The sequence below is a fragment of the Octodon degus genome, unplaced genomic scaffold (genome assembly GCF_000260255.1).
Source record: "Octodon degus isolate 3935 unplaced genomic scaffold, OctDeg1.0 scaffold00182, whole genome shotgun sequence".
NCBI lineage: Eukaryota > Metazoa > Chordata > Mammalia > Rodentia > Octodontidae > Octodon > Octodon degus.
The window spans coordinates 2,179,110-2,205,127 of NW_004524758.1; the positions used below are offsets into that span (position 1 = coordinate 2,179,110).

Below are 26,018 nucleotides of genomic sequence, written 5' to 3' on the forward strand. Positions count from 1 at the left end.
GAAGGAAGGAAGGAAGGAAGGAAGGAAGGAAGGAAAGAAGCAGACAAAGAATCAAGAAAGAGACAAACTAAAAGAGAAAGTTTGAGCTGAGAATGCTCACTTGTCCGTCGCAGCAGTGTGCCATCTAACGGGGTTCTACTCAAGTGAATATTGAAAATGATTATGCACTTCTGAAGCACACATTCACTATGGATTCTTGTTCTTCTTGGACAATGCTCCTGAAAACCTGCATCTACTGGCACCCAGGGATCTGCAGTCTTGCCCTCGCCAGGAACCTCATGCTGTCCTTGCTGCCAGTCCCCTGGGGCCTCCGCCACCCACCCCCACAAAGACCTCGTCAGCATGAGTCCTAGTTAGGCCACAAGGCCAGAGAGAAGAGTCTCTTTCTACGCAAATTAACTGTGGGAAAGCAAAGACAGAATGGTGGAGCTAAGCCCCGGGGGATTCCAGCGGAGTGGAGAATTACTCCTGTCTCAGTTCATTATAATGAATAATAAAGAGATACTTACATGTGCTTTTTGGTAAATTATTCATCCTGTGCACTGAGGAATCACGGCAATCATGTGTAAGGGAGGCAGCGAGGGTGTCTGGGTTCCTGTAACTCCCCAGTCTCAGGCACTGCCAGAGGCCCTTTTCCTTCTCTCATTAAGGAGGAAAGGGGTCAAGGATCTCAGAAAGCAGAGGTTCCCATTAGACACCACCGCTTCCCTCCTTGCTCACTGTGCAGCTTCCTGTAAAGTCCAGGCTATTTATAAAGGACTTGTTATTTTAACGTGGCTCCAAAGTCACTTGACGCCAACTGCGGAGCTCAGTGGGATATCTGCTTTGTTTTCTTCATCCACCATCAGGACGTAATTAGGAGAGCGAGAATTACAAACCAATAAGACCCTCCACCTTGCCTTCTCACACCTCAGCCCGGATTCTTCCAGACTAATAGTAGGCTCATTATTTCTGCAGAAGGTAATATTCCTACCTTGGTTCTTCTTGGCTGCTTCTTATAGCACTGCAGGGTTACAGTTATTTGTTTATGCCTTCCTTCCTTCCTTCCTTCCCTCCCTCCTTCCCTCCTTCTTTCCTTCCTTCCTTCCTTCCCTCCTTCCCTCCTTCCCTCTTTCCTTCTTGGAAACCCTCATGGAAAGCTTTGCTACCACCTCCCTGCTAAGGTTAACGAATATGAGGGAGGGCATATTTGGGGGCCTCAGATTGCATGCCATTAGAACAGAAGAGCTATTGCTCTACATAGGTCTCCACTTGTCAAGCTTTGGAAAACAATAATTTAAAAACTCCTAACTGCCATCCATGCTAGTCAGGCCATAAATCACACTTACTGCTTATGACAAGGTTGGTGGTTTCGACTTTAAATAGCAAAAGGCACCAGCGGCCTCCCCCAGAAGTTCCTCGATGTCCTACGCGGTGCTTCCCAGCACCATTGACAGTCAAGCTGCCATCTGTGGCTCTGTCCTGTCCTCAAAAAGCAGCAGCAAGTGTTGGAATTAAAGCTCATAAGCAAAACGAAGCCAAGCAAGATGCTTGGTGGCGGTGGTCGCAATGGGGATGGTGGTGGTGGTCATGGGGATAGAATGCAGCTACAGACCAAAGAGCGATGAAGGCACCGCATGTCAAACAAACCTCTGTGTCCTCAAACTAAGGAAAGAAACTGAGCAAGCATTCAGACTTTAGCACAAGAACCAAGACACACAGCAAGAGTTCTAGCAGCTGCTCATGAGCAAGAGGCAGCGTTTCTCTCAACAGCTAAGGGCGGACTGAAGGTGGGTTTTCTGTTGTGATGGAAGCTGGGAGAAGAACAAGAGAAGCCATACTGTGCGGCAGGAAAAATGCCTCCTGCATTTCAAGAGGATAGCATATTCTCTTTAGTCATTGGATGACAATTTAATTTTTTTCAGAAGCAGATTTGGAGCCAAAAATTGAACAGCAACTAGAAGGCATGAGCCCCAAATATGCCACAATTCTGCCAGGCCGCACCCCATCTAGCGTCGTCTTGTCTCTCCTCCAATCCTCCCCAACTTCCTAGGAGTGATTCCCTTCATCTGTGACTCTCAATCTATATTCTATTTCACCAGTATTGTGCAAATTTATACTACAAACATACAGGGAGTATCTGGGAGGAGAGATTTCTTCAAGGGGTTCAGAGAAAGCAGACAAACTCTAAAAAAGCTAGATAAAAAGCCAGGCAGGAGGCTTTCCTTGAAGGAGTCTAATTAAGAACAAAACAAGTGTACACAAGCATTCTCCTTGAGGTACTGCAATCGCCCCTGAAGATGGTTTGTTGTTACAAATCTACGAGAGAAGCCTGGGTGTTTGGGGCAAAGCGGTGAGCAGAAGCGGGGCCAGATAAAGCAGAAGAGCGCGGCCACGGGTGGAAGGGCCATGGAGGGGACTGAAACCCAGAAGCCTCTGTGACAGGCAGCACTTCAAGATGCAGGAAGCTGAGCGAGGCCGGGCATGCAGCAGGGAGGCCCTGACTCCACACTCAGGGCTGAGCGTTTTCTGGCACCGTAAAATGTATCAGGGAACAATCAGGTTTATTGTGCTTTGTCTTGTTTTCAAGGAAATCCACAAGTTTCATGTGCTGATCCCTTGATGAATGAGAATTATGGATTTTAACCCATAAAATTAAATGGACTTCACAGACAAGATGTGACGATTTCAAGGAGTGACCATGGCAATGTTTTCATTAATAATTATTAAATTCTTAAGATGATAATATTTTAGGGGCTGGGGAGATGGCTCAGTGGTCTGGAGCACCTACTTAGAGCAAGCTTGGCAAAGCATCAGGGACCGCGGTTCGATCCCCCGGCGCCACATGCCAGCCGGCCCTGCCCCCTCGTGGGCTGAGCTGGCCACACACACACACCACTCTCTCTCTCTCTCTCTCTCTCTCTCAAATAAATAAAACAATAAAAAAAAGATGATAATATTTTATATAGGTGGTTCAGGAAGCTTATGAGAAGAAGCCTCTTAAACCAACAAACAACTCAGGCTAATGATGACAAGTTAGAGCCTGAGGAAGACCTTCTGCCCTGCACGGTACGCACTCTCTCCTGTATGCCAGTGTACCCAACTCTTCCCCAGGAATGCAAACAAACGCAGGGCTTCTTCCCCAGAGCAGTTCCTCTGAAGAAGAAGACACCTTCATTGCTCACTCCAAGTTGTCTCATACTGAGGTTAGTGGCAAGTGAAGAGATTTATCATCTTAAATAAGCTACTATAACAAGTTCCTCGGTCACATGAGTCAGTTGGTTTGTGTACTTCGGAAGCGCACCCTACAGAAGAGTGGGCTGACCTTCCAAGACCCACTGCATCAGCAAGCAGAGAGACGGCACATTCAGTGGCTCAGCTTTCGCCATAGTCAGAAATCTGAGCGCACATACACACATTTATTTCAAAACTCTGCATATAAGAAACATTTTATCCTGAGAACCTATGAAAGGATGGGAGGTACACAAACACATTCTCACACAAAATGTGTAACTCTAGGGTTGGCGAGACAGCTCTGCAGACTAAGCGCCTGCTTAGCCCCTGTAATCCTATCACTAGAGCACTTGGGAGGCTGAAAATGGGAGAATCACTATGAATCCAAGCTGCATAGTAAGACCAACCCCCCCCCAAAAAAAAAAAAACTACAATTATAATTATGTATAATGTTCAACCTATGCTTAAGTACATTCTGGATAGAAACGAAGTATAAATATTTTAATTCAATATCATTGTAAAGGTGTTAGGCAAGACACATAAGCATGAAACCATTTGGAAAAGTACAGTCAAAAGGCTCTTAGGATGGCACATATACTTCCTATATAGACAATCCTAAGAAATATTCTAAGGAATGAAATATTTAGAATAAATTGAGCTCATGGTTACTGGATACAAGATCAATGTATAAAAACTGATTGTTCTTCTATACATTAACAACAAAAAATCTGAAAGAAAATTAACAAAGCATGACAGCATTAAATGAATAAGATATCTGAATTTTAAAAAACATGAAAACTAAACTCTATAACCTAAAGTCTGTTAGAAAAAAATTCTAAGTAATCAGAAAGATAGCCAATGCTCAGAAATAAGAGTATTTCATTTATATTGTCAAGATGGTAATACTTCCTATATTAATCTGCAGATTTAAAATAATCCCTAAAATGTTGTAACACTAACCTTATAATATATTCTGTGTACTATATTCCTAAAATTTGGGAAAACCAGAATAGCCACAAAATCTTAGAAAAGGAGAAAAAGTTTCAGTGCACACATTTTATACTTTCCAAACCTACTAAAAACCTATAGTAATCAAGGTATAGCATTGGTCTATGGATAAATAGCATAAATCAGTGTAACAAGTTTTCATGAACATAGGATGCTGCCCATTTATTGTGTCTTCCTTTTTATTATTAAGTTTATAAGGGCATTCTAGATATATATATAATGGTACGCTCCTTACAGGAAATTTGCCTCCCATGGTATAACGATTCTTTCTTCCCACTCCCCCCCATGCTCCCTTCAACCCCTCTTTCTGGGGTTCAAAAGGGAAGGGGAACTAGGAAGGGTAGAGGGGAAAAGAAAGGAAGGGAAAAATGATGAAAAAAGAAGGAAAAAATGAAAGTGAAGCTAATGTCATTAACCTGAAAGCTCAGAAAATGTCGTCTTTATGTTGAATTGACTGTTGAAAACACTGCCAAGAGGAGAGGACAAAACCTTTGAACAGCCAGTTCTGGGAGAGCTTGATGGCAAACGCGGCTGAGCGAAGCCGGCGTCGGCCTCACACTACTTCACACACAGTGAAATGAGCACTATGTGTCCAGGCCGAGATGGCAGAGTTCAAGTTGTAAAGCCTTGAGAAAACATAGACGCCATTTATCACCACCTTGGACTGAACAACGGCTTTTAGATACGACCTCAACAGCATAAGCCACAAAGGGAAATGGATAAACTGCACTTCGTGAAAATTAGTAACTTTTGTACTTCAACTGTCACCATCAAGAAAATGGCAGGAAAATAATAGAATGGAAGAGAACATTTTTAGGTTGTTTACTGGGTCAGTGACTCATTTCTAGAACACATAAATGCCTTTTATAACCTAACAATTTTAATAGAGAAACAATTGAATTTTAAAAGGATGGTGATAGATATTCACCCATGGATGTACACATGGCAGGAAGCATGTAAAACGAAACTAAGATCAGTTATCAGAGAAGTGAAACTCAAAACCATAATGGAATATCCCTAATGGCCACAGAGTTGGAAAGGAAGGAAAGGAAGGAAAGGAATGCTGAAGGAGACTCAGAAAGAAGGCAAAGCCATGGACCGCAACAGGAAAGTAAAAGGAAACTAGGGAATATATATATATTTACAGATGACATGAAAATTAGGATAGAAGATACAAAAGATCTGTTAAAAATACCTCCTGAAACTGCCAAGTGATTATGCCAGGATTGCGGGATACAAAATCAACACAGGAAAGGCAGCCATCCATCTCTATGTTCCCATGTGCAAGCTAAAATTAAAAATGTGCACACTGAAATTAAAAATGCAGCATCATTTATGTCATCACTCTGAAACAGAAATGTTCAGGTAGAAATCTTCAGACCTACGCACGAGGTTGACACGAGGGAGATTATAAAAGTAACCTAGTCACAGAATAATCAAACGAGAGACATTTCAAGTTGCTTTGGAGGACCCAAAATTGTCAAGATTTCAGTTTTTTTTCCCAACTTAATCTGTAGATTCAGTGGAATACCAACAAACATCCCAGTAGGACATTATGTGGCTGTTAACAAACTGATTCTAAAGTCGGATGTTAAGACAAAACAGAGAAAATAGCAAACACAAGACTGAGGGAGAAAAGGAAGTTGGAAGAGAAACACCTGCCTGAGCTTCAAACACTATTATAAGCTTCAGTAATCAGCATAGTATGGTACAGCAAAAGGTTGGACAGGCAAGAAGAATACAATACAGCATTCAAAAATAGATCTACAGAAATACTGTCAAAAGTAAAGTCAACACATGCCAAAAATAAAAATAAAAATAAAAACCAATAAAATCAAAATCCAAAAACATACATTTGATTCACTATAAAAAAATAGCTCAAATAAAAAAAGAAAAACATTTTTTAAAGTACAAAATTAAAATCTCCTGCAGTGGATGGATAGCAGAAAATTGAGATGACCTAGACTTTGGCAATGACATTAGATACAATACCAATGCCATAATCTATGAAGACTTGATAAAAACTTTAAAACTCTGTGTCATGAAAGATATTATCCAGAAAACATCAGAAAAGCCATGAGCTGGGAGAAAAATTTTGAAGATTTCTTTAATTAAAAAAGGTATCTAAAATATGCAGAATTTTTTTTTTTTTTTTTTTTTTTTTTTGGTGGAACCAGGGATTGAACTCAGGCCCTTGAGCTTGTCAGGGAAGTGCTGAATCCACTGAGCCATCTCCCCAGCCCCCCCCCTTTTTTTTTTAGAAATTCTGAAAGCACAGTAGGAAAACAAACAACCCATTCAAAAAATAAGTCCATAACCCTAAGCAGTCACTTCACAAAAGAAGACAACACAAAGATGGAAAGAAGCAGCTGAGCAGCTATGCTCCACAGCACAGGCCATCAGAGTCATGCCGACTACCATCCAAGAAGGTGCACATCTATCAGCACAAGCACCAGAACCCCACGGTGTCCAATGCTGACGGCTGGCCTGGCTGTGGCCACAGGACCCCTGGTTGCTTGTGGTGGGGCCCAGCAGTGCCCTTGTCCACAGCTCCACTTTCTGCAGTTTCAGGTCTATGTGGTCAGCTGTGTCTTAAACTTAAAAAAGAAGGGGGTGGTGAATGAAGGCAGGAGACAGGAAAAGGAATGTTGTGGGACTGTCCTGCTTCAAGGTTGTATATGGTTAGATTTTTGGACTTATGTGTAAACATAAGAAGTATATAATTCTTTATGCCTATTTTAAAAATATATTCTAATTTTTAAATGTTTTTTCATCATATTCTGTAGGGACTTAAAGTTCAACATATCAATACTTGATGAAAAATACCTGTTCCATATTAAGCCTAAGATGTTTGATATTCAGACAGATAGTGAGATTAAGCTTAACAGCCTAGGTTGTATGGTAATAACAATAAACTTCTCTTCTGGAGGGTTAATAACCTAAGTTTGCAGACCAAAATTAGAGAAAAGGGAAGGCCACAAGGAAAGCCAACATTTTGGCCCTAGCCTTCCAAGGTCAATTAAGACTCAGGACATATGGGAACTTGTACTGTAATGTCACGTAACTCAGTAGTGTCCCAAATTTTCTGATCAAGGAGATTATGGGGTCAAAGAGGAAAGTGATCAGTGAAAGTAGAGTATGCCTAAGGAGAGTCACATGGAGAGAAAACATTCTCTCAGGCTTTCACAGAGAGCACATTGGCCAAGCAATGGCCATGACTCATCTGCATGGCTGACACTGACAAAGGATCTACAATCTGAGGTACAGGATCTCAGGATAAATCCTTCAGGGTTTTTACTGACTTTATCAGACCCAAAAGTTACAACTCTTATTGCATAGGTCTTGCTTTATCTTGGTCTAAACCATCCAGCAGAAAAGTATAAAAATGAAGTATAAGAAGTAAAGCCATGTTGAGCTGTAAGGGACTCAGGTCAACAATTTCTGACATTGCTAGTGAAGCAGAAGACCCAATACTATTATGGATTACTGGACTCTTTTAGAATATTTTGCTGGGTTAACACACCTATAATATTCAAATAATGGAACTTAACAAATAAAGGGGAATCAGATGAATGTCCATTTTGTATCTGTGTATTCAAAATGGTTAGGATAGATATATAGTTACATTCTCTTAATGAATAGAGGGATTTGTTCTAATAGTGTTTGTAAATAGGATATCATGTCCGCATCTTGTACAGCAATTAACCACTAGGAAGAATGTATGCAATGTGTTAATTATTGAAACTGTCCTACCAATTTGGCTTGAAAAAAATAAATAAATAAAAACTAAAATGGAAAACTGCAGATATAAATAACTCAAAATTTTTAAATTTTGTGCTCTTGAGAGAGAAAAGAGTGAACAGATACTGTAAGCTTAAGCTGTGTGCTGTAGTAATGGGACTTTCAGACATGTCGATGCACCCTTCCCGGGATGGAAGCCGCCCTTTGGTCCAACACGCTGTGCGGTGCACGCCACCCTGCAGTTGCGTGCTGAGTCGCCATCTCGGCAACTAGAAGGGCTGTCAGGATTTCACAGCTCTTGCTTGCCATAACCCTGTGCAGCACCCCAACAGCAGCCCACAGTAATTATGGCCTCCCCCACATCTTGGCTCATCACACAGGCCTTGCACCATCTCACATCTCGCTGGGAAGAAAGGTGAAAATAGTACAGGGAGATAGACCGAGAGTGGGAGAGCCACCACACAATCTTCACTATAGTATGTTGCTTTAATTGTTCAACATTATTATTAGTGCTCTTCCTTTCTTACCATGCCTAATTCATACATTGAATTTTACCATAGGTATGTAGGTATAGGAATAAAACACAATGTAGAGGGCTCACTACTATCCCTGGTTTTGGCCATCCTCTGGGAGGTTGTCTGGATTGTGTCTCCTAAATTAAAGAGGGTTTATTGTAGAGTCAATTTTGAAAACAGCTTGGCAGTTCTTAACAAACAGTAAACACAGCATCCTCATAAGGTGTGATGCTACAGCCAGCCTGAGTATTATCCCAAAGGAGTTACATCCACACAGATTCCTTCACTAGGCATTTACGATAGCTTCATGCATAGCTGCAGAAACAGAACAGCAAGCAGGATGTGCAGAAGGGGTGGACAGTTATGCACACTGTGGTACCCTCAGGCCCCCCAGCAGTGTTCAGTGTGAAAAAGAGATGCAGTGCTAAGCCGAGAAAAGGCGTGGAGATCTGTTCAGTGCAGCCTAGTAGGTGAAAGGTGCCGGTCCAAAGCTTACACGTGGTGATCACAGGACAATTCAGGAGGGTAGAAACAGTGGTGACAGCAAAACAACCACGGCTGCCAGGGGCCGAACAGGCAGGCACCCAGGGTGCTCATGGAAGTGAGACTCTTCAGGGATGCAGGGCTGGTGCGCACTCATCACTGCATATTCCTCTACTCCTATGATACCTGCAAACTGAAGGGCGACACCTAATGTAGGCCATCAGGAAAGTGATAGCATTGCGGGTTCTGCAAGCATAACGGAGCAGCAGGAGATGCTGCAAATGAGAGTCACACCATGATGCTCCACTGGGCCTGGCGGTGTGACCCTGAGGCTGGGCTCCCACTACGTGAGCTGAGAAAACCTTCATTCTGTATAAAATGTTCAGCCTGTGTCATTTGGTTACAGAAATAAAGCTAAGACCTCAGTGATCCCCCAACTCCACCCCATCCAGAAACCCAAGGGAGATGAACGCATACATAGCCACACAAAAAACTGTGAACAAATGTTCATAGAGGCATTGTTCATAATAGAAGAAACATAAAATCACTCCAATGTTATCAACTGTTGAATAGATGAACAAAAATATGGTATATCTGTAAGTGGAATATTATTTGGCAACAAAAGCAAATATAGGTTGGGAAGACAGCTCTGCAGCTTAAGTGCCTGCCTGGCAGGTGCAAGGTCCTGAGTTCAATCCCTAGTACCATGCACACACAAAGTGACTGAAGTACTGATCCAGTATGAGCAGACTCTGAAAACATGATGCTAAATGAAAGAAGCCAGAGGGCCAGAGAGATAGCTCAGCAGGCTAAGCACTTGCTTAGGTAAGCACAGGGACCAGGGTTTGATCCCTGGCACTGCATGTTGAGCCAGCCCTGCCCCCACAGGTGCTGAGCTAATGATGGGGTCTGGGCATGGTGGTACACACCTGTAATCCCAGCACCAGGGAGGCAGCAGACAGGAGGAGGGTCACTAGGAGTTGGAGCTGTGTAGAGAGACCCTGACAAAAAAAAAAAAAAAAAACTAAAAAGGAAAGAAACCAGCCTACAAAAGCCACATATTGCAAAATTCATTTATATGAAATCTCTGGAATGAGCAAATCTCTAGATAGAAAATAGGTAGTTGGTAGCCTAGGACTGAGGAAAAAAAGAAATGGAGGGTGACTGTGGAAAGCTAAGAGTAATAGAAATGCTAAGGGTGCTTTTGTTGATAGCTACACAACTTGGTAATATGGTAAAACTGAGTGAAGTGTATACTTTAAAAATGTGAATCAGGGGCTGGAGAGATAGCTTGGAGGTCTACCTGCCTGCCTGGCAAGTGCAAGGGCCTGGGTTTCATCCACAGTAGTGCATGCTGCAAGGGCCCTGCACAGTGCCGGCCACTGAAACCAGATGGGATGGCGCATGCAGGTAATCCCAGCACTAGAGAGGCTGAGACAGGAAAATCACTGTAAGTCCAAGCTGCAAAGTGAGACCATGTACCTAGTCAATCAATCAATCAATCAATCAATCAATCAATCTTTTTAAAAAATATGAATTGCAGGGCCGATGTATTATATCAAAATTCAGTTACATACAAGGAACAGAGGTGCTTCAGCCCTGACGGAGGTGGCTACTGAAGGAGATGCCCTCAGCGTGGTGGGGACCTCGAGCAGCCCAGTCAGTGTGGATTCTGAAAGTGCGAAGGCACACGACGGTCGCCCTCAGAAAGCGCTTTGGGAAGATGGAAGAGCCTGGCAGGCGATGCGCACATGAGCGCAAAGAGAATTCTTTTAGAAGACACAGCAGTACAGGCGATTTCTCTTGATTTTCTTCTTCTCCCAAATAGTTTTTCCTCTGTGGATTCAAAATACTTTCTCCGCCCACGTGCACGGCCGAACGCCCTTGGGTGTGCGCACCGCAAGTTCCCGCGGAGGGCTGGCGGGCTGATTCTCATTCTGCGGGCCTCCGGCCCGTCATGGAGCTGTGTGGCCCGCAGCCAAGTGACTGAGCAACGGCCTTCCTCCGTCTGTCCCTCGGAGCGGGCTCTGGGGCCTGCTGCTCGGACATCTGCTTTGATGATGCCCAGCAGGCCAGTGCTCACCTGGTTGCGGCTCCCTGTCGCTTGTCGCCCCTTCCAGTTAACCTGCAATATTTGTTAATGGGCTTTCCTGGGCAATTATGAGTGCTGCTTGGTGGAAAAGTAATCCTAACAGGCCAGGTTTCCCCCCAAAGTGAAGGAGAAGCCGCCCCTTGGAGAGATGATAAGAGTAAGCTGCTAAGCGGGCCCCTACGCCTTCGCCCACGTAAACACAGTCTCCGTGATCCTTCCCAAGGGCAGAGAATAAAACTTCCAGGCTGGAAACTTTAAAGGGAAAACAGCCCTAACTCCGTGCAGCTGTGTGAGCAGACCCACGGGCGGCGGCGGGAGCCAGGGCTGCAGTGGCCACGCTACTCTGCTGTAATTACAACAATTCTTCACTGGTGCATCTAATTCCGAAGTTGCCTCAGGAATTATTTTGCTTAGTGTCAACAGTGTTCCGGTAGAGAGAGTAGCTAGTGCCACCCTGGGGCCCTGCTTGGCAGCCCGACTGAATCATCAGGGCAGGGGCACCAGGGTCCTTCAGGATACTGACAAGCTGCCTGCTCGAGAAGGATTCTGCAGCAGCCACCAGCTGCCCTCAGACGCGGGCCTGCTTTCCCTCTTTCCACACTCAGGGAGTCTGCTCCTCGCCAGTCTGGCAAGCGCGGTGTGCAGCAGAGAGGACCACAGAAGCCGCCGAACAGCCTCCAAATCTGCCAGCGTCGCTCCAGCCAAGCGTGGTGACTGCCTTCCTAGGCTTGAAGGACAGTGGCAAGGGTGGCATTAAGTGAGCGTCCCTTATGTTGACACGGTAGGACTTGTGCCCTCACAACTCTCATTTCTGATGGGTTCCCTGCCTCAGCTGACAGAACCCCCATAAGAGAAAAAGCAGAATGCAGGAATAGAGATGACTCAGCAGGATGCACTAAAGAACACATGACATTTCACCTCTGCTCTGTAACACACTATCCTTTAAATCTTTTTTTTTAAATTTATTTATTTGTGTGTGTGTGTGTGTGTGTGTGTGTGGCCAGCTCAGCCCACCAGGGGGCGGGGCTGGCTGGCATGTGGTGCTGGGGGGGGGGATTGAACCGCGTCCATGTGCTTTGCTAAGCTTGTTCTAAGTAGGTGCTTTAGACCACTGAGCCATCTCACCAGCCCCACACTATCCTTTAAAAACACTTTCCTACTTTTATGTTTGATTGTTCAGATTGTTAAGAGGATAGAACAGGGCAAGCTTTTTTAACTCACCTCCTTATAGGAATGGAATCTGAGCATCTGAATGAAGAGAGTGCAATCAATTTGGGGACAGCAAGCACATGTGAAGAGAAAGTGACTTTGGAGCAAGGGCTGCCCACACCAGGCCCACCACAGTGTGTGCTGGAAAAGGATGCTAGGAAGTAGCTAGGAATCCACCAGAGGGCAATGCGCAGGAGGCAGCCTTCTGGACCACCCGCGTGCTAAGGCCTGAATCAGCCCTGAGTCAACATCAGGCTTCTCTAGATGTGTCCCTTCCCCGTTATTGACGTAACGATACCAGGTATGACTTTCTTTTCTACCGACTCACAAAGTGTGAGACACTCTTTCCAGCGGTGACCCAAAGCTTCCATTCTCCCAGCCAACAGCATGCTCACAAAGGCTCCCAATTCCTCAGATTCAGGCGCACAGGACACTTGCAAGACCTCAGCCTCAGACTCATTTATTCCATTTTTACAGACAATGTTTTCATCCACTGAATATACAACTTGTATCTTGAGTAGTTGTCATTGTATGTATGTTGTGCTATGTTGTAATGGGGTACTTTAGAAAAAAGGAAACTCTGATTCAGATACTATTTCTTACGAAAAAATTGTGTGTGTGTGTGTGTGTGTGTGTGTGTGTGTGTGTAAACTTGAACTGGCTTGTATCTCCCAAACTACTGTTTTCATACTGGAAAAAATGGGGCATTTACAGTCACAAAATTTGATATTAAGTTCAACCTCTGCAACTTACCAGATGTACCAGACATACAGCCCTGGCTAGCATAGCCTTACAGTCTAACTCTGACTCCTCTGCCCCGCTCGCTTGTTTCTGCAGCAGGATATTCCCTCATGCCCACCCAGGGGTGCACAGGACCTGCACTCTCACCATGGGGCTTGCGTCAGGTGAGGACCCAGGTAACTAGCCAGCTCTGGAAGAAATGGAACAGATCGCTGAGTGGCCTTCGACAGTGGACTTTGGGCTCATTTCTCTGTGCAGGCTGCCTCACCTGTGGAAGGGCAGGGTTACCGAGTATCATCTCTAAGATCTGCTCAGTGACGACAATGTCCTGTAATTCTATTTTATAGGCCCTTCCTAATTTTTCATCCCTGGGTTACCCCTATTTGAACATCTGTCTGCAGTTTTACACTATAAACTTTTAAAATATCCATTACTGTAGATAACAGTTAAATATCAAAAACTACAATGCTTTAAAAGTCTCTTTTGCGAGTCGCTTTGTTGGACAGTGATGAGCTATAGAACACTGTCCTATCACCTGGGAGACTAAAAGTAAAAAATTGGCCATGTCTAACTCTAAGGTCCTTGTAAACAAATAAATGGCTTTACTGTGATAACAAGGATAAAGGTAACCAGGATCATTTTGTAAGTGCCGACTTCACGGGTGGCCATGGTGTGCCTGTCTGTATGTGCACTAGACAGGACACTACAATCATTTGCATGGATTGCCTCATTTCCTCAGCTATAAGTGACTTTATTCCTGTTTAATAGATTAATAAAGTGAGTCTCAGAAAGGTCAGGTTGCTTGGGTCTTGAAATTGGTAAGTGGTGGTGCTTGTTTGACTGTAAAACTTGTGCTTTTCTCCCTAATTTGTTACAGTCTGCAATTCTAATATGAAGCAAAATATATTAATCGACACATGAGAGTATTAAGCCATTTCCATAGATGTCACAGATATTAAATCTAAATTAAATGTCTTTGTTGGCTTATACAGACTTTATATTTTTCTTCTTCAATAGGAAAAGAAAAAAATCCTTAATGCTGTTATGAAAATAAAAATTATAATTGTAAAACCAATGTATTTGTTAATTCAACGAGTATATCTTTAGAACCTACTGTGCTCAGAATATCATCTATGCACAGAGAAAACTCTGTTTTGGTATGTATTTGCTCAAAAACCAACCAACAACCAGACAAATAAATAACTTCATGGTCATTCTCTTACTATGATGAATATCTCCCCTAGTTTGATTTTCTTTACTTGATTTTTCCTTTTGTTTTAAAGTTTTAGGAAAAAAAAATAAGTTTGAGCTCAAGATTGATAGAACTACTTATTAGATATTAAAGAGCCATAGTCTCTTATTAATCCATCTTCACCTAGATAACAAATTATCTTCAGAAAAATTGTACATGGCTTATTTTTAATTTGATATCCAGACTAATACCTCAACCTGATTAAATTTCCCACTGTCAATGAAACTTTTAAATGAGTATCTTTGAATGAGATTTGCATCAAAAATGCCCTTAATTTCTTCTTTCCTTGCCAGACCCACAGCTATAATCTCATTTGACACACAAGCATTGGATTTTCTTTTTCAGTTTCTGTGGTAACCGAAATGGCTCTTAAATACCCCTGACTGTGCCAGTCTTGGTTGACTTCAGAAATATATGTGACACCTCCCCGTCGCTGCTTTGCCAGACCTTTAAAATTAGTCAGCTTTGTGCACTATGCTTTGGTTTCCTTGTTCTCTGGGAGATAAATCAAAGAACTTCTTTATCAAATTTTGAAGTCTAGGTTTTCATCTTCTCTAACCTATATCACCCTTGGTTCTATCATTTTTCATGACATGCTGGTCATGACATCGTGGTATGGAGTCACCACTTCCCTTGGGGCAGGTTTTTCTTAGTCAGGCCACAAGCAACTACAAAGAACAAGACTGATGTTTTCAGATGAAATGTTAGAAGCATCCTCTTTGGGAAGAAAACATTAATTACATTTTTGAAGGAGTTATAATTGGATTTTACTTCTCCCTTTTTTGATAGTTATTTAAGCTTTGGCGTTAACACACTCCCAACATCTTTTATTCACTCAGTTTGATAAAAGGAAGAAAGATTTATTTGTAATTATCAGAAATAAACACAGTTCCTGGGAAGCAAACACAAAGGAACAGGACCTGGCTTGGAGCCCACCTCGTTAAAGATGCAAATGAGACACAGGCCATAGGAATGGGAGGCTTCACTAATCTTTTCTAAACAATGTAAATCACTACATTAGTCCCTGGTTCAATGGCATCTGCAGTGTGTAACTTCAGATTTAATACAAAGGACCCCAGAAGGAGCAGTAACTTCCTTCGGGCCCTCATTGTTGTCTGGCTGGTGTTGATTCTGTGTCCTGGGGCGCAGGCATGTGTACCTACACCTAATCCCACTGCTCTAATTTGTTGCCTACCTATGTAATAGCTCTGTCCACTCCTTTCTTCCACTCATCTGTGATGTCTCTCAGACCTTCAGTCACTTCCAGCTGATCCACACCAGCCTGTCTGTCCTTCAGGTGCTGGCCCCAGGGTCTCTGAAGCAGCTGCGTGCGGATCATCTACTCTAACTCAGACTCTACATTGTGCCTTCGGGGGACACAATGATTCCAAACACAACAGTACTGAAAATAAAGATGGAAGACACGAGGCTTTGGCTTGGAAAATGAATTTTAACAATTATCTTCCAGTTTTTCTCAGTCTGAAGTAGCTGAATTGATGTAGGTCTGATTTGTCCTCTAGAAAAAAACTACCAAGAGATGTGGGCAAGCCACTGTGGTTTAAGAATTTACTATAGATTATATGGCAAACGATGACTCTGGTGGACTTTGCTGAACAAATACTGCTTTGTTGAAAGATGCTCCAACCTTTACAACCTCAAGCTCTTTGTCTGAACTAGAAAGCACCTCAAAATGTGAAACTTTTTATGTGGTTTCAACCTATAAACAGTATATGCATTCTGTGCAATCAAAGCATAGATCAACTCTTACTGTTCTACTTCCTTTGCTACTCAAAACATTTCCATAATGGCAGCCCTACCCCATCCTCCAGGGTTCTAAGCAGGCTCTTCTGTTGTCCATTCACACTATGTTTCCATGCTGTTACAACATCATGTCTGGAGCCGGCCAGATAGCTCAGTGCACTAAAGGGCCTGCTTAGGCAGGCACAAGGACCAGGGTTCAATCCCTAGCATAAGTGTGCTAGCCCTGCCCCTGGGGCACGCTGACTGTGAATGAGACTTGGCGTGGGGGTGTCCACCTTTAATCCCAGTGCTTGGGAGGCTGAAAACAGGAGGATCACTACAAGTGCAATCTATCTAGTGAGACCCTGTAGACCCTGTGCTAAATACATTAAAAAAAATCATGTCTGTTTTGGTATGTATTGCCTTCTGTTGAGTTAATAGTTAGGGTACCTTGTTCTGGACATGCCACTCACAGGTCCACCAATGTGCTTTCTTCTGATCTAAGCCCACTTTCAGAGGGAAACCCTCCTCCCTGAAGGACATCAAAGTGAAAACTCTGTAGTACAGAGAACCAGACCCAGCTTGCAAATTTTCTAACTGCTGTGCTAGAAAATAGACCCATCCTGGATATCAGGGCATCTATATGTTGCTCAGTTACCTCCAGATATTTCAGGGTAGCTGACATTTGTACTTGTATGGTAGATTTATCAGCCACACAAATACCGTGAGGTCATTGGCAGAGGCTGTAACAGACTCTATTTTAAGTAGTAGCTACCATAGATGTTGTAGGCATTTGGTAAACACTGAATAATGATAGGATGAGTGAGAAGTCCCTGAGGGGATTATTTGGCTTCCTCGTATGTATCAGTGTTGGGAATTTTTACTCTTCGATGTAAGACCCAGTTTCCATTGAATTATCTTTATCTTGCTAAGACCAGTGTTACTAAACTAAACATTACAGTGAACTGAATGTTGTGCTCAAGGCCTGGACTTATTGCTCCATCTATGCAGCTCTGCAAACTGCCCTGCCTGAAGCTACAGAGGATGCATTTTATTCATCTGAGACACAACAAGTGCCCTAGCATGACTTGTGATTTGAGGTCCCTGACATAAATCCTGCATTCTTCTGAAAAACTGAACACACAGATTTGCCTTAGCAGAGAGAACTAATTTCTTTATTTTCTATTCTTTCCTTTTTAATCCCTCAAATATTCCAGGAATTAAAATGGAACTCATATTTAAATCAGCTTCTCCTATCCTGTCTTAATCTCACCATTTTGTGTCATATCACAGTGTTTTCCATCTGAAAGCAACTCTCCTGTTTGTCACAAAATCAACTTCCAAATTGAAGTACTAAGCATGAAGTATTTAGAAAGTGATTTGGTGCCTGCAATATCTCTGGCCTAATTTGCATCAAGTCACTTTACTTTCTTTTGCATGCAACAGAAAAAGCACAGGGCTAGGTTTTTTAAAGTTAAATGTTTGGTATAAAACAGATATTCTACTAATTTGCTTTGCAAATTGAGTTCTCTGTGATTTACTGTATAATGTACTCTAAGACACTTAAAAATCTCGGCCCGGCGTGCTGTGCTACTTCCACTGTCTCTTACCCATTCTGATTTTCACTTTTTCTGACTGAAAAAAGCAGCTCTACAGCCTATTTCTTTTGCAGCAAGGACATTTATGAAGATAGCTAAAAGCTACGTGCAAACGCTGCCTTTTGGGGAATACATTACATATAACAGTTCTTATTGGTCTTGTGCTTGGGAATTCTATTATTATATTACGTTTAGGAATTTTTCATGATTATTGTCAAAAATTTAAAAATAAACTTTCGCATAGATAAAGACACATCATAAACATTTGCTTTTCGTTTTATGTATTTGGTACAGGGTCTCACTGTGCAGCTCATACTTACCTTCCTGTTTTCAGCCCACAAACATTTTTTTTAACAAACAAAAATGTGGAACTGAATGAGCGCATGTCCCCTCTCTCTCTCTCTTTCCTGACCACGTATTAGACAGTAAAATGAGCAAAGAAGCAGGAGCCAGGAACAGGAATCTGCAGTCTACTCCGGACCTTGCTACCAACACGGGCCTTGCGTACAACCTTGAGAAGCCACAAAGCTTTTGGAGGCCTCCGTCACCCAATCCAAAACACAAGGTACTGCACGAGCTGGTTGCCAACGCCTCTGCAAGTGGATGCCATGATTTAGAGGTTGTGTGCTTTAGTCTGCTCCAAAGAGTGCCGCATACTCCATGGACCCTGAGACAAGGGAGGACTTGCTGTTTTGCACACACAGGAGGTGACGCCACACTAACCGAATGACATAATCTAATGAAAGTAAAGTGTAAGAACCCAACCCCTATTGCATATTTGAGAAGCGAAGCACTAGGAAAATGTGCGGATCATGGAGCTGCCCCGTGCATTATCCGCGGCAGGTAGCAAACCCTGGGCCCGTGTGCTAGGCTCATGCAGTCCTCTTCAACTAGCTCTGCTACATCTCTAGGTTCATTTTTGGAATATAGAAGGAAAGCTCTCGATCTTGTCATTTAAATTGTGAAGGGCAACTTGACTATGAGGAGGGGATTTTAGGGCACAGTGGTTTCAATTGGAGAAGGCGCCCCTCTTTCTTCTCGTTGACTAGGACGACAAATTGACGTACAGCAAGGACTGTCTCTGTGACCGGTAGTCCAGATTCTGCAGTTAACAGAGGGTTCTGTTCAGAGGAGTAGGGCAAAGACTTCCTGCACGTTGATAGGTTTGTGACTCGAAATACAAAAAAAGTTTGTGATTCCTTTCCATTCAGGACTACTGATAGAGAAAGCTGCCCTGGACCTCGTCTGCTGGTTCAAAACTGCACTCAGTGTCAGAGACCACTCACAAGGACATTTGCCTGGCTGTAATTTCGGCTGAAATGCTTCCATTGTATAAATTATTTGACATCACAGGAGGTTCATGAAGCACACAGAATCCGAGAGCACAGTCTTTGGGGACAGAACTGCTACACTTGCACTCAGTCCTGTCACTTACAGCCTTGCCGTGAGACCCTGTGCCAGGAGCTAAAACTTTAGAACAATCACCTCCTGAGATGAGCTTTGCAAAATACATCAACAGAATGGGGCAGACTCATTTTGCTGCACTAAATATATCACGCAGCTTTTTTCTAAAGAAGTTAGAGGATTAAAATTTGCCTAATACCTTAAGTAAACATGTGCAGGGGAGAGTGAGGAGCGTGCTCATCTCTGAGGCTTAGAGAAAATGACTTCTCCTGTCGCAGAAGCAGCACTCGAGGCAAAGTTGTGTGCACCATTATAGAGCGGCACCACCTCACAGCTGCCCAAGACTAAAAATACCAGTCAGCACGTAGGTGTCCAGTTCACCTACGCCAGGTTCTCAAGCGTCAAATCCGGAAGCAGCTGGGGGCTGTGAGGACAAGATCCCGGAGCCCACTTCCAGGTTCTGAGTCAGGGGAGCTGGAGAGGGGCCAGAGAACTTGGCTTTCTAAGCATTTTCCAGGTCGTGCTGACGTTGAGGACCAAATGCGTGGATGACCCCCTGCCTTGAAGTCTCAAGGATGAGATAAGGGAAAGCCCAGAGAGGACTCATTGCATGAGGGGTGGGCTTAATTCTTCCTCCCTGACCACCACTGTAGAAGCCAGAGGAAGAAATGGATTGGCCACTATGTCTTTCAGTCCCTTTCGTGGATGACACATTCATGCATTCAGCCATCTATTTAGATACACTTGAGTGGCAAGGTCAAGTGTGCACGGCTTTACTTCTTATACTTCATTTTTATACTTTTCTGCTGGATGGATAAGAGCAAGGTAAAGCAGGACCTGTGCAACAAGAGTTGTAGCTTTTGGGTCTGATAAGGTCAGTCAAATCCCCTCAGGCTTTATCCCGAGATCCTGTACCTCAGATTGTAGAACCTTTGTCAGTGTCAGCCATGTGGATGAGTCACGGCCATTGCTTGGCCAATGTGCTCTTTGTGAAAGCCTGAGAGAATGTTTTCTCTCCAAGTGACTCTCCTTAGGCACACTCTACACCATCGATCACGTTCCTCTTTGGCCCCATAATCTCCTTGATCAGAAAATTTGGGACACTACTGAGTTACATGACATTACGGTACAAGTTCTCATATGTCCTGAGTCTTAATTGACCTTGGAAGGCTGGGGCCAAAATGTTGGTTTTCCTTGTGGCCCTCCTTTTTCTCTAATTTTGGTCTGCAAACTTAGGTTGTTAACCATCCAGAAGACAAGCTTATTGTTATTACCATACAACTTAGGCTGTTAATCTTAACCTTACTATCTGTCTGCATAGAAATCTGTATTTGTATAAAGACAACATTCGAAAGACTCATCACTGAGACTTTCAGGTTGATTAATTCTCCCATATGAGTATGAGTAAGATGAAGTTCACTGGGTGGAAGATGTTGTTCTATCCACATTAGTCTTTTTCAGCTCTCCAGCAGTCCCAGAAGGGAACACTTTCTTATTCACCAGTGAAATTTAAAGAAACTAGGGCACAGATCTTATATGCCTCACTGTCACGATAATTTATGTCTTATACCTGTATACTTGAGAAAATACTTGACTATGTGAACTACGGAGGAATGAATGAACCAGCTTGAATTCCATCCCTCCTTCCTCATCTCCCCTGCGTGGCTGTTGTCCGCAGCCGCTGTTGCTGCTGAGCCTTGCAGGGACTCTCCTGGATAATTAAGGACGAGGCTAGAGTTCCCCGAGAAGAATGGCCCATTCATTGTCACAGGATGTTCCAAGTCCTCATCTGCCATTGTGCCTCAATCTCTGTTATTTCTCTCCAAAGCTACCTCCATTTCCATCCCAGTAGGATGGCCTCCGAAGGGCGCCAGAGCTGGCAGCACAGGCATCTTTAAAGTGCAGGATAACAGGTATTGAATGTGGGCAAAACTCCGTCGCTAGCTGGGCCACTGATGACAGCACCTGGTGTGCTCCCAGAGAGAGTTCCAAGCACTTTGTGTCAACAACAACAACAATAACAACAACACATACACATACACACATGCACCTGCACACACACACACACACACACACACACACACACACACACACATTCTGTTAGCAAATTGGATGTCACTGAATTGGAAACAGTAAGCCTCTGTCTATCCAGTGTCATTACTGAGCATGATGACTATATGATCATTTTTGTAATTTAAATGTTCATCTAAGGGCCAGTCAAATAGCTCAGGGATTAAAGTGCCTGCCAGCAGGTGCCGGGGCCGGGGGTTTGATCCTGGAGCCTGCCATGCTGGCCCCACCCCCGGGATGCACTGAGATGGCAATTGAGACTGGGCCTGGTGGAACGCACCTGTAATCCCAGCACCTGGGAGGCTGTAAACAGTAGAATCACTATGTGTCGCATCTAGTAGTGAGACCCTGAGCACCCTGTAGACCCTTCCTTAAAATGCAATAAATAAATAAATAAATGTTCATCTATTCCACATGAGAAAGAAAAAAGAAATACTTAAAACCAAAGCTCCTCTGTCTGCACAAATCTCCTTCTGCGACTGTGACCAGATCACAGGGCTCTTCTCCAGGCTAGACTGAAGAACGCAGCTTCCAGGCTGATGGCATCGACAGACCTGAGGGTGGTGATTAAGGAATGTGATACGGCAAAATGCGCTCCTGCTGCAGCCTGGTGTCTGCAGCATCATAAACTTGCAGGACACGTGCTTCAATCAGCTGGCTGTGTAAGAATTCAATCAGCGTTAATCTCACACAATGCAGCACCTGCTCCCCGACTGATTTCCAGTGTTCTTCAATCAAAAGCAGCACAAGAAAAGCATCATTTATTGCAAGCAATGTCAGCAGACCTGAAAATTCAAGAACCTGAAGCACAAGAGGATCAGGTTTGCCTTCTGGTCCTCTTTCTCTCCTTGGGGAGGCTTCAGAAACGAAGAGCTGTTTCTCACACACACACACACACACACACACACACACACACACACACACACACCAGTAGGGAAGGGTTGGAATGCCTGGTGCTGGATTTGCTCTATGGGAAATGAGGTTGCAATTAGGTACCAGCAATGAACACGCTCGGCCGTGCAGTGCCTGCATCTGCGAGATCCGCACCCTGTGAGGTCTGGCCGCTTTTCCCCAAGCTACAGTGAGGAACAGAGAGGACAGACGACACTAGGCTGTGCTGCAGAGTCTGAATATGTCACTCCCCACCCAGTCTTAGAATCAGAGCCAGCTGGCCATTTTGGTGGAGAATTAATAAATCAATCATTTAGTAGAAAATTAATAAATCATCCAAGGGATGTACTGTAATTCCTGTAGGAAAGAATCCACAACACCATCCCTCCTCAGTGTTAAGCTTCCAGAGGCAGCGACAAGTCTGCCTCACTCACCCCTTCCTCCCTGGTGGGTGGACAGTGCCTAGCGCAGAAGAGGCACATCAGGAATGTTTACTGAATGAACAATTACACAAAGCAGGCCTTACTGGCATTTCTGTATAAATATGTCTCTTGACACTCACATGCATGCATAAATATATAGATAAATAAATACATGCAGTGTTCACTGACTACCTTACCAAAACTGACCGTGAAACTGTTATTTCCACTGACTTTAAAGGTCCCCCGAGATGGAAAAATGTAGTTTTCCTAAAAGAGGTACTTATTAAGAATGCAAATCATGGTCTGTAATTCACACTCTTAACTTGATTGTACAATGCTCAGTACTTGACTTGAGACAGAAAATCTCTGACTTACAAGTAATGGAGAATCGGGTATCACGGGAGACTAAGTCTCCGCGCTGGCTCTTTGCCCAGAAAGATTATTTTATAGCAGGTTGAATTCTCGACTAATTATCTTCAAAACAGCTGGACTACTGGATAAACTCTATCTTAATGCACAGTACAAGAGCAAATAAGGATAATTAAACTTTGGTTTCAGACTAGACTGACAAGCAGAGGGGGTGGGGGGGACAGAAGATGGAAGGCAGGGCAGGCAGCAAGGAGCGCCTGTGCAACTCAGCAACACCAGAAGTATCACTTATTGTTAATACGTTACAGCTAATTTTGATAAATTTGTACCTTGCCTGATTATTTAGTTTGCTTTGAAGAATTCCTAATCAATCCTACAGGGGCCCTAAATGATTTAAAACAAATTATAAGACAAAAACTACTTGATTTCATCAGAAACATGAGACTAACAGAATTACCAGCTAAGCATCCTGTGGGCAAAAGCAATAATATCTTTAAAATGAAACATATATACAAAAAGAAATTTCGGTGGAGAGACTTCGAAGCCACCCTTCATGGGAACTGTTATGAAGCATTTTTTTCAAATTAGAAATCTGTAAATTATCTGTCTAAGCAATCAGCTCCAGATCATAATTGCTAATTTGAGAAAATTTCACCAACAATTAAGCAAAATCAAATAACTATCTGAGAGTGGCGACAGGCCACCATGTTCCCCTCTTGTTAAGGTTTACTATTTGTTTTTATTTTCCTTTAGAAATTGAAAATCCATTCTGTTTTATTAGGCTAGGAATAATTAAGAGCCAGCATGAAGAGGCCCAACACATCCAAACAAGAGCCGCTGAGTCGTTGGTTTCAGAGAGAAAATAATGGTTATATAAGTTTGGCTGGAAACTGCTGGAACACAGGAATAGGAATCTTACACTCAAACTGCAACAGAGCCCACAGTCCATTATTCCACCTTACCATCCCAGATTAGTTCCAGAAGGTACAATAGAAGGTGAGCTCTCTGCAGGATGGTGGGCCGAGGCACAGTTGAGCCTCTTCCTAGAGCGTCCCACAGTGCCGCCATATTTAGCTATGAATCTTGGGATGCTCACCCAAAATGTTGGAACCCAGCTTTCTCCCCCATTCGCCCATGGGAAATGGTGGTTTCTCCTATTTCAGAAAAACAATGTCTTTTCATTAAATACTTAATGAGTGCTGTGTTCCATACATTGTGCAAAGTAAGGACCCAAAACTAAGCCACAACCTGTGTGCTAAATACTACCAACTTCTAATTCCCTTTTCCTCATTTTTACTGAAAGCATTTCAGCGTTGCTTAAGACAGTGATGTGCCCAGATACAACACAGGGCTTCTTAGATTTTCTTCCAGTGAGCGGCAATCACGTGACTTTATTCTTTCTGATAATGAATAGGTAGAAGTGAACCACAGATTTCTGACAGTTACACTTTCCTTACAAATGTGACCACTTCCTTAGTTTTCCTTTGGTCCACTAGGACATCATAGGATTGTTTTGGAGCAGGCATCTTGAGACAAGGAAATGACGACCATTGAAAGAAGATCTGTGGATGCAGGCGGCACAGAGAAGAGAAAGACGGTGCGTACGACTCCAATGAAATGGAAAAGGCTCCGTCTCACTGTGCAGGGTGTGTCTTTAGACATTGTTGAGAATACCCAGTTCCTGTTTGGCTCTGCCACAGTGTTTGGGTACTGACACTTGAAGCCAGGTACAACCACAATTGAGTGTCATTTCCCTGCCCTCAGACATAAGGGATTATGGGCATATGAACAAATTACAATGAAGTGCCATACTGATTCTTTACTAAACAAGAAGACAGAGATACTGGGAGTGAAGATAGCATGTATTTGAGGCAAAGAAAATCTATAGTGGGAATGGTGAGTCACTGGAGGCAAGATAGTGTTAATGAGAACATCCAGTCTCAGTGAACAATGTCCAGGGACAATGGCGTTCACAGCACAAAAGCTTCCCCAGTACCTAAAGCAGTTTGCTGTTGAAGGAGCAACGATGAGGATCATCATGAGGACACTGAATGACCTCATCAGTCTAGGCAAGGCTTTTCTGACACATGGAAAATGCCCTTGGTGGGTCTCACAGCACAGAGTATTGACCTAAAGGCACACTGAGGGGAGGAGTCAGTCTCTCCAAGATAAGGCAGGAGCTGCTGAATTAGGAGATCTCATGAAGCACGCATGTTGCCCATTTCTCCTTTCCCACAGCCACTAGTAAAACAGTGGAGAAGAGGAAGAGACATGGCCATATAACATCAAAGAGCATGGAAGGGCAATCAGCAGACCAAGACTTCCAATAAAATCCCATGCATATGGGGACAGACAGTCACAGCTCAAGACAATGCTCTACCAAAGAAACGAGCTAGTGGACAGGATTCCAGAGTGACCTGGAATTGAAGGCAGAGCTACGACAAGCAACAATAGGAAGAGGGGCCGAAAACAGGAAGAGACTGGAGTCTGAGCCACCAGCCAGCTGCTCCCATGGCTGTCCTCCCTTCCTCTGGGTATGGCTACCAGAGAGCCTGGTGTTAACTCAGGTGTAAGGAGCAAGAGTTCTCTTAAAAAAAATAGGGCTGGCCTGATAGCTCAACAGACTAAAGCACCTGCTTAAGCAGAGCGCAGTGGGTGGGTTCAATCCCCAGCTTGCCATGCCAGCCCCACCCCCGGGGCACGCTGAGACAGTGATTGACACTGGGCATGGTGGCATGCTTCTGTAATCCCACCGTTTGGGAGGCTATAAACAGGAGAATTACTATGAGTCCGATCTACATAGTGAGATCCTGTAGACTCTGTAAACCCTATCCTAAATACAGAAAAGAAAAATAAATAAATACATTTTTTAAAAGCATAAAAAAATAAAAATAAGATTAAAAATTTTTAAAAAGTAAACATGCCACCAGGAAGTTGGGAATGCTGAATACAAAAATCTGTTCCATATTGTTATTAGTAAATGTACATACAGACTTTTAGTAAGTACACTTATTCACATATAGCACCTAGAAGCTGTGGAAGAAACTCAACGGGAAAAGAGACACAGGCAGAAGAACAGAGAAGATGCTTCGTTATTGGAAAGCTTCAATCCATTTCCTTGCTAAGTTTGTATGACAATTTAATAAGAAAGTGAATAGCTATTTTTCATTTATTTATTTCAAAGGCCAACATAATGAAGAAAACTGTTATTAGAAGAAAAATAGGGGGGCTGGGAAATAGCTCAGTAGAATAAGTGCTTGCCTGGCAAGC

The 26,018-nt window shown here is 43.3% G+C and overlaps 1 protein-coding gene across 3 annotated transcripts in view; it reads right to left on the reverse strand.

Annotated features, from left to right (window-relative positions):
• The window catches only part of Opcml (opioid binding protein/cell adhesion molecule like), a 571,313-nt gene that overhangs the window by 280,382 nt on the left and 264,913 nt on the right, over nt 1-26,018 (reverse strand). Inside the window, exon 1 of one of the 3 annotated variants that reach the window (XM_023703845.1) lies at nt 510-596. The exons of the other annotated variants lie outside the window; for them this stretch is intronic. Within the exon in view, the coding sequence (XP_023559613.1) occupies nt 510-511 (2 nt within the window). The 5' untranslated portion in view covers nt 512-596. Of the gene's footprint in view, nt 1-509; nt 597-26,018 lie in introns of those variants that run through there. 3 annotated transcript variants of the gene reach the window in all.